General features: G+C 42.0%; 1 protein-coding gene across 1 annotated transcript; it reads left to right on the top strand.

Annotated features, from left to right (window-relative positions):
• The first annotated feature begins 1,510 nt into the window (after window positions 1–1,510).
• Window positions 1,511–8,096, top strand: rgmd (RGM domain family, member D). Its single transcript, XM_068319550.1, has 3 exons — window positions 1,511–1,706; window positions 4,182–4,693; window positions 6,498–8,096. The coding sequence occupies exons 1-3, from the start codon at window positions 1,511–1,513 to the stop codon at window positions 7,191–7,193; spliced, it is 1,404 nt and encodes a 467-aa protein (XP_068175651.1). The 3' UTR covers window positions 7,194–8,096.
• The last annotated feature ends 1,337 nt before the right edge of the window (window positions 8,097–9,433 follow it).

Genomic DNA, 9,433 nt, shown 5'->3' with positions numbered 1-9,433 from the left:
CTGACTTTTGGAAGTGGCAAAATCAGAAAATGCCTCAAAAATAATGTCAAATACATGAAGGCATTCACGGAACTGAATTATTTGGCACACACAATTGTCAATCAGACTATTGTTATTTCAGCACTAAGACCTGAGTGAGAAAACAACAGGTGGGAGAATCCTGCTAATGTTGAAAACACACAAACATTTGTCACCAGGAGGACAAGGAGGAGAAGGAGGAGGAGGAGTTGAACAGTTGCCCTTCAGAGCTTTGTAGAGTTGAAAGTTTTGTCTTGTTTCTCCTCTGCAAGAGAGAAGACATGTTACTTCTGAATATAATGGTGGCCTCAAGCACTTGGAAACAAAACTGTTAACTTTGTATTATGCTTATTGTCAATAATCAGCTGTAACCAGATCAAATGATAACAGTGTCACAGTTCAATACAGCTATATTCTCTGCATTTAATAGCAGATGCTACTTGTACCTACAACTGCTGTCTCAAAGTTATTCAGCCCCAGTAACGGTATCATGTGCCATAGTGAGAACATTTATCGTGTTCAACTTTAAGCACTGCCAGGGTCGTCTTAAATTTACATTAGGGCTTCGTGCCTGAACTCCAACACTTTATTTGATAAGTCGACTTTATCATCTCAAAACCTTGGAGATGAAACAGAAGATTTGGGATGCTGCTCCGCAGAGCAATAACACAACTGTAACTTCATAGGCCTGTGGATCAGCAGAGGGGGAAGAATGAAGCTTATGCTGAATAGAAAACTTTGTATACGGTGAAGCGTGGTGGCGACTGGGCTACTGGAAACCTGTAGCTTGTAGAGAGTAAAATGGGCTCCATTACGATCCAGGGACTCTTAGAAGAAAACATCTGCAAAGAAGATAGATAGAAGAAGAAGACAGAAGTCCTGTAAGATGCTCGAGTCGCCATCACAGACACCTCATATGAATCTAAAGGGGCATCTCTGGTGGGATCTGAGGAAGGTGCTGCAGCATGGGCTAAGATTCCTCAGGGGCACTGCCAGCAGCTGGGGCATTATGTTTGCCACATGTTGCAGGAGCAAAATAATCCACAAAGTACCAGAGACAATGCAGTAATATGTAAAAGCAGCATTTATAAAACTGTTGTGTTTGCTCTTGTTGTTTCCAACAGCTGATGACTAGTATATTTGACCAATAAAACTCATATACGATGCGGTTGAATAATATTGCTTCTGGGTGTAAATATGTTGTATATGTGGTGATAAAAGGCCGTTGTAAAAACTTTTAGAACCGCAGCACCCCGTGATTCTTCAATAACAATCAAGTAATTCTAATTCCACCCCCCCCCCCCCCCCACACACACACACACATTCACTTTTGCACCGTCTTCGTCCCGGTAATTGGCACTAAATGTAAACATCAAGTGGTTAGAGAATAATTAGTGTTTCATTGGCTAGCAATCACCTCGGGGGCCCCCCGTCTACGACTCATAGACCCCTCCCTCAGAGAGCCGCCCTGAAGACAGGGGCCCCTTTTTGAATGACAGCGCTGGGAAGGAAGACGAATGTTTGTCTGATTTCCCGCAGCCGCAGCGTCGATGAGAAGCAGTGGAGGAGCTCCATTCTAACTGAATGGATTGGTATGGGGAGAAGCGGGTCACAAATCACGGCTAAGCGGCAGCTTTGGGACTGTGTAACGTTGACGATGGTTTTGCTTTCGCTGCTGTTTCGACCAGGTAAGTGATTTCTTTCTTTTTTTTTAAAATTCTTTTTCTCTTTTTCTTTTCTTGGGTTGTTGTTGTTGTGGTTGTTGGTTCAATCCGTGCTCCTCCACTCCTTGTCCTGCATGCAAAAGCTGCGTCCCGCCGCTCGCCTCTTGGAGGAGAGGTATCGATGGAAAACTTTCTTTCTGTGGCTGAACTGTAATGTTTTTTCACGTACATTAATCTGCTGTAGGTTTGGGTGTTTTGTTTTTAAAGAGGACAAAAGTGTCTGTGCTCCGAACACACTCCGTGCTGCTCGGAGCACAAAGCGAACGTCCTGTTGCTCCTCAGCCTCCGAGCCTCCGCTGCCGTTCGGACTCGCTGCTAGCCGAGCAGCACGAGTTCACTCACTTTACGGAGTTTTAAAACACATTTCCAAACCAATTAAACACAAAACAACAACTCAAAACAAGTGATAAACACTCGCAAAAATGTCTGTGGGGTCTTTATAAAACACCAGCAGCACCGCTGTTACGGTTTTGTCAAGTTGTATGAAGTTACGGGTTAGCTTCCAGTTAGCATAGCTGGCTAGCAAACAGCCGAAGTCTGACGGAAACTTACGAAAACTACCGAAGTTGTTGTTTTTGGGGGTTTTTTTTTCGGGGTGTCGCTCTCTTTTTTAAAGTTACATCAAAAACTAATCGAACAAAATATCAGCCTGCGATTGATTTCCTTTGACCTGGATATATTTATTATTTTCTAGTTGACAGCAGTGAAAGTTCAATAAAGAGTCAATAAACAAAAGTCTTAGCCTTATATGGATGGGAGTGTTTAGCGCTACTACTATGATGTTAAATCACATAAATTAAGTTGCACATATGTAAAATTAAAGACTATTCAGCATAATATGAATGAGTCACGTATTGCGAATTAAATTGTGATAAATTCTCGTAAGTCTCTTGATATCTTGGTCCCTGGAGATCCATTTAGATGTTAAAGATTCCACAAATTAGTAAAAGTTTTTTGTTTTTTTTAAAATTAGGCGTGGTGTTTTTAAGTGTCCAATCTCGATTATTTGGTTATTAAAACGAAACTCTCCCACTTAAACTTGTACAGCCGCCATATCTGGATTAATAGTAATGTTTAATAAGTATTAAATTAATTTAGCATACCATTTGTTACTCCTACAGCCCTTTATCTCCAAATCAAAGCACTTTATCTTCAACTGAAATACATAACTTTCATCATACTAATATATAAATGCTCTAATATATAAATTCCCACATGGCTTTTGGTCCTTGTTGGTAGCCTGTGTGCACAAAGACGCCCTCAGGGAGCTGCTGGGTGATGATTGCGGTGCAGGCAGTGATTGTCAAGAAGTGTGCATCGCAGAGGATGTTGGTGACCTCCAGCCAGATGAGGGAGGCCTGTTGGAATTCAGAGGAGGGATCCAGAATGGTTCTAATGTGACCTCTCACACTCCTCTCAGTTCAATCAACGCTCGTGTTGAAGTGTAGCGCCTGTGAGGTGCATCCATCTTCTGTCTGAAAGGGACCAAATGGTGTAAAAGTATTCTTGAACCCTGATGTGAATTTGCCACGCTCTTCATGTCGTCTTTGTACAAGCTGCTAGGAGATTACATGGTGTTTTAAAGTAAAGAGTACAGCATTATAAGGATAGAAATGGTTCTAGTTATGCATCAAGAGATGGTGGAGGCTGGTCTGAAAAATATACCCACATTACAGCAAGATTTAATATTTGCGTTAAAAGACAAAAGACAAATGTCCAGATTTGACACTGAAATGAACACAATGAATTCTGAAATTTAACTTCTTACAGAAATAGATGTATTTTTTTGGTTTTCCTTGATAATAAATACGACACTTCTGAGTCATCAACTTAACAACACGCCCTGAGTTTAGGCACTACCACCAAGCTCACATGCTGTGCTAGGCTACCCTCACCCCAAGCCTCCTTGCTGAGCAAGTGTGATTCTTTGTGATATTTCTCTTGTGATTCTCCTCAAGTAAGTTGCCCCCCCCCCCCACATATACCAAGCCTCGGAGTATTGCTTAATAATTTCAGTTACCTCCCCCAGCAGCCAAACCACATTCAACACCCTCAGGCAAACTAAAACAGGTGGATTTCCTCCTATGGTGAAGCTTCATGTTATTTCTGTGAGGGCTAGTTTGGGGAAATAAGTTTTGACTGACTCTGGAGCGCAGTTTGAGACCACGGCCTCCTTTCGCTTTTTAACGGCTCTCCTGATTGAGCTAAAACGCGATAATGGAAAAGTGTTGCTCTGCCTCCTCACGTCCTGAGCTGAGGTAATGTCTATAAATGTCATGCACTGTTATTTGTTCAGGGTTTCTGGATGTAGTTTAGAATTGCTCTTGCATGAGTGTGTACTGATTACAATTAGTATGGAAGCAAACACTGTCTCTGTAATTGTGGTCAACTAATGATGTCACTGCAAAAATTTTGAGTGCCATTGTTTTTGTTTTCCAGCTCACTGCCAGCAGTGTCGAATTCAGCGCTGCAATACGGAGTATGTGGCTTCTACCTCACCCTCCAGTGGTCTGCAGGAGGACATGATTGTGGATGTGGACTACTGCATTGCCTTACGGGCCTATGCCCTGTGCACCAGGCGGCAGGCACGCAGCTGCAGGGGCGACCTGGTTTACCACTCGGCCGTCTTCCGCATTAAGGAGTTATTCTCTCAGCATAACTGCTCTAGCGATGGGCCCACCTCTTCCGCCAAGGTCCCCAACACACCTCGTCCGGCCGTCTCAGAGCTCTGCAACTATGAGAATCGGGTCCTAGCATCAGGCTCAGAGGGGCGGCAGAAGAAATACGCCCACTGTGGATTATTTGGAGACCCCCACCTCCGGACTTTCCGCGATGAATTTCAAACCTGCAAAGTGGAAGGGGCGTGGCCATTGATCGACAACCGCTTCCTGTCGGTGCAGGTGACCAATGTACCTGTCGTCCTGGGCTCCAGTGCCACGGCGACCAGCAAGGTAATGATGGAAGGGGAAATGATCTGCAATGATTATTTCATTAATAATCAGTGATTTTGATTACAGGTTTGGTTCTTTATGTTAAAATGACAGGTACTGGATTTGGTTCTCATATGTAACGACAGATAGAAAAAACATGCTCTCCAACTTATGGTCAGAAAAAATGCAAAGCAAAGAGCAGTAGTCGCAGTGGATGCTAATAGACATTAGTGCTTTGTAATCTGGTTGATAATTCATGTAAATGAACTGAAAATTTGATAAAAAATGAAAATCAGTAGTGGTTCCAATTTTTTTTTTTTGAATACTGGATACTCTGTCATATTTTAGATTTTTATCAAAGTTTTCATCTTCTTGTTATAGTTAGAGCTATTGAATCTATTTTATTTTATTTTATTGAAGCTATTTTAAGGTTTAGCCAAAAAGATCCAGGATTGAACCCCCCCCCCCAAAAAAAAGAAAAAAAGAAAAAGCCTTTCAGAAATTCATGGACACCTTGAAGGCACAGTCCTTTTTTTCATGACAACCACTGATGACCGTATTGGAGTTGAACACATGATAGTCAGACTTTGAAAGTATGAGCCTGTATGAGCAGGCTGCTTCTGAGTATGGGCTTGCTAGCTCAAGTATTGCCATAAAGTATCAAACATGTGAAGTTAATCGGCATTCCACGGTGCCTCTTGAGCCTCCAGCATTCCTCTCCTCTTGGAGCTCCTTCAGATGTATGAGGGAGAAGGGAGAGGAGGGGAGTCCTTCAGTGGTGTTGAATCACAGACATGCTTGAGCGCTCTACCTTTAACACATGGGTGGTCATATGGTAGTGATTAACGCTCAAACATTTTCCTCAAACCACCACCATCCTCAATGTTTTTTTCACCCTTCTGGTCAAGTAATTACCTGGCTGCTTTTTTTTTTTTTTTTTGTGTAAATATGGAATGATGTGGAAAACCTAGTGAAAAATTGGACAGCAGCAAGAGTTTTTGATTCTGTCAATTTGAACAAACCAATTTCTCACCAGTGACTTCAGAGCAAAAAGTTTACACAACTGTTATTTGTAGTGTAGGTATTGTCTGCGCCAACACCCGCATGCCCTTTTCATGCTTTTGGAGTTGTTTTCGGCTGCCAGACACAAGACAGGAAATCATCCATCAAATACAGTATCCCCATAAGTGTAAACTTAACCACAGCCACCGCTTTGTTAGGATAGTCTGAAGAAACAGAGGTTAGGCCACTTTTCTTTTTTTTTCAAAGCTCATCTGGAATACAAATCACAGCCAGTCACTGAGTAAACGCCAGCAGTGCCAGAGTAGAAGTGTTGGAAGATACATGGAGATTTGAGGCTGTTATGAAATCGTGTTTTGAAAGCCAACAATCAGGGGAGGCTAGTGGAGTAATGTCGATTTTAGTACAAGTAATTTGTTTTAGATCAGAATAGATTTGTGATAGTAAAGAGCCCATATTGATTGTGTTTGTGGTTTCTATGAATGATAACAATCCAGTGGATCATTGAACACAATGCTGTGATTCTTCCAGTGGTTATGAATTGACATAAGAAAGAAGTTACTCCTAATCAGAAAAAAAGACCCAATCGGGCTCGGAACAACCTTCCATAGCAGTTTCTTGCTGCCACCTTGTGGTTGTAATCAGTACTGCTGTCATTCAAGATGAATGTGTTTTGCGTCACTTTATATCAGGTTCTCTCTATATGGAAGAATATTTGAAATCTAATGTTAAAATTGAAGTAAGTTTTGTAAAATATTAATCTGTTCCTTAATGTGCTGATATTATTTTTTTTCTTTTGCTTCAGATCACTGTGATCTTTAAGTCCTATCATGGCTGTACAGATCAGAAGGTCTACCAGGCAACCACAGAAGATCTACCGCTGGCATTTCAAGATGGGACTCGCAGCGGTGGTGAAAGCGGCAGCCTGACCGTTGTGGAGCGAGGCAGCTCTGGGATCGGCCGGCAGGTGAGGATACAGGCCCGCTACATCGGCACCTCCATCATCATTCGCCGTGTGGGCAGCTACCTGACCTTTGCCATCCGCATGCCAGAGGATACTCTAGACTTTTCGGAGGACAATGGTGGTCTGCAGCTCTGCCTGCATGGCTGCCCACGCAATGAGCTCATCAAAGAACACACACTGAGTCGCCAGATCCAGCAACCCCGCCTGCAGGGCACCAACATGGAGCTGGGTCCTCTAAGGCCTCCTCAGCAGGTCTACTCAGTGGAGCGGGCCACGGCCAAATGTAGAGAGACTCTGCAGGTGGAGGACGTGTACTTTCAATCCTGTGTGTTTGACTTGCTGACTACAGGAGATCCTGAGTTCTCCATGGCAGCCTATGGTGCTCTGGAGGATTTAAAGGCGCTGCCACCCAGTAAACTGAGGCAGAATTCCCCGAGGACTCCTCGCCTTTCAGACAGAGGGGTGTCAAGTACGTCGACTGCAGCAGCCAACGGCTCCCTGCTTTCACTCCTGCTCCTCATTCTGCTGCTTTTGTGAAAAATAGGAAATGAATACAAATGATTTTTAAAAATAGAAACATGTAAACAAAAATGAGCGTGGAAGCATTACCGGCTTGAGGAAAGAGTGACTAGAGTGACTTGAAAGAGTGACTAAAACAAAACAAAAAAGAAGAAAAAATTAGTTTTCTTTTTTTTAATGAATGTTGTGATCTCTTTCTCATTGTTTGAAGGATTTCACTGCCCCTTTTCCACATTTTCTGTGGATTCCTGCAGTGATTCCATCCTTTTTCAAGGGGAAAAACAAAAATGTATAAAATCCTTTGCTTTTGGGGGGCATTTCATTCCACACAGTCAAACATATGGTTTACAGAAATCTTTATGGTTATACTCATGTGCTGATGTTGAGGCAGCTAAACAGAAAACTAGATTGACTCAGAAAATACACAACCTTCTAACATACCAACGTGTAAGAACGTATATGTGTAACTGCTGTACAACAAAGCTTCTACATTCTGAAATCCAGTCATGTCAGTAGTACTTTGCAGATTTGACAGCAAGTATTGTGGATTTAAATTATAGATTCCTCTGCTTCAGTTATTCCTTCAAAAGTTGTCATATTTAGACAAACAGAATCCAACAACTGCAAGTAAAAACTACCTATCCATGATATGTGTCCGTGTGCTATTAAAGCTCTCACCTCTCCATCGTTTGTGAAACGGTCCCTCTTTAAGCTGTTTGGCTTCCAGTTTGTAAAGGTTAAAGAAACACAAATCTTTAAATAATATATTAAGACTGTATATATGTGTTTTATATTGTGTACATTTGCCTGTGAATAGATGTTTTAACTGTTATGTTATACAGTTTGTATTAGGTTTTTGAGATATTGTAAGAAACAGACTAATATGCGTTGTGCTTTGTAATTTTCTGTATTAAAAACACTCCAGACTTGGCCTGTTTTTCTTCTTTTAATCAGTCTTTTCCCATCACATCTTTTCATGTTAGGTGATCATATAAAAACTCCTTTCTCTTTTAAATCAGAGATACAAAGCTTTTCATCTAAGAAGTGGAACATGTTTTCTGTTCCCAGGTGGCACTTCCTAAGCTGATACTTGCCTTGTAATACCCTCTCTGTCCTGAGGGGGTCCTCAGTCCATTAGCCCTGATGGGACCCAGTAAAAAAAGACAGCTTTGACGTGCTTGGCTGTGTAGCTGAAGGTATTCGCAGTATGTTCCAGGTCCCCTGTGTAAATGTTACCTCTGAGTGCTGAGCTGGCTGCTGGCTTTGCTTTTGTCTATCAGAGCGCTGCATGGCTCCAAATAAGATTTAGTCTGGTTAACACCAGGTTTGAGTCAACACATCCACCCTGCTGATATTTGTATGATAGATTAGAAAGAAGGCCATGGTCGCCGTCGGAAATGTAATTAAGAAAGCTCCAGCACACTCCTCATACTCATTAAGAATTAATTCTTTATAATGAGAATTATAGTTCAAAGCATCTTATTCCTTACATTACTGGGTGATGACATGTTTTGTCTCACGCAATCATGGTTAATCTCTGCATGTCCCACGTCTTCACATGAAGACACCGCAGTGAGCTGTGGGATTGAAATGGAACCTGTCACCGCTTCCACCTGTTATGCCTGAAGCTCCATTCCTGGTTGAGTAGAGTCTTCCTTCAGTGACTCCATCACCTCTCTTAATATTACAAGGATGGGAAAGAGATGGAGAGGGCCGAGGAACAGGAGGGGAATGATTCTGGATCGGTGGTAAAATATACCAAACCATATACAGTACACTAGAGTAATCTACTAAGGTGTAATTTGAATGTACTTTATGCCAGTACTTCTCATTCTGTACTACTTTATACTGCTGGGATTGGTGATTTCTAAAGACCAACAACTCTTTACGTGTCTGTACCCTCATTTTCTAGTCCCAGAGAGGTAAAGTGAGTCAATGCCCGATACAAACAAACAAGGAAATAGAACAGAACAGCCTCCATAAAACAACCAGATGTCTTTGTTGCTTCTCCAATATCTTCCAACCTTGTGGAGGTACATGACCCCTTCAGTTGGAAACCAGGGTACTAAACTAACTATAATATTGTGCACACAAAAATACTAAAAAAGGAAGACAGTGGAACATCAACAGTTCTTTAGGACTTTTTACTAGGCCTCAGAACCATCAAAACCATGTGCATAGCCACAAACACAAGGATCTTCCTTATATACACACTATATACTTGCTGCAGACTTGACCAGACCCTGGAGCCTAGAGCT

Source organism: Antennarius striatus, chromosome 7 (genome assembly GCF_040054535.1).
Source record: "Antennarius striatus isolate MH-2024 chromosome 7, ASM4005453v1, whole genome shotgun sequence".
Lineage (NCBI taxonomy): Eukaryota > Metazoa > Chordata > Actinopteri > Lophiiformes > Antennariidae > Antennarius > Antennarius striatus.
Note: the sequence above shows the minus strand (reverse complement) of the source record. Positions and strands in the feature narration are given on the sequence as shown.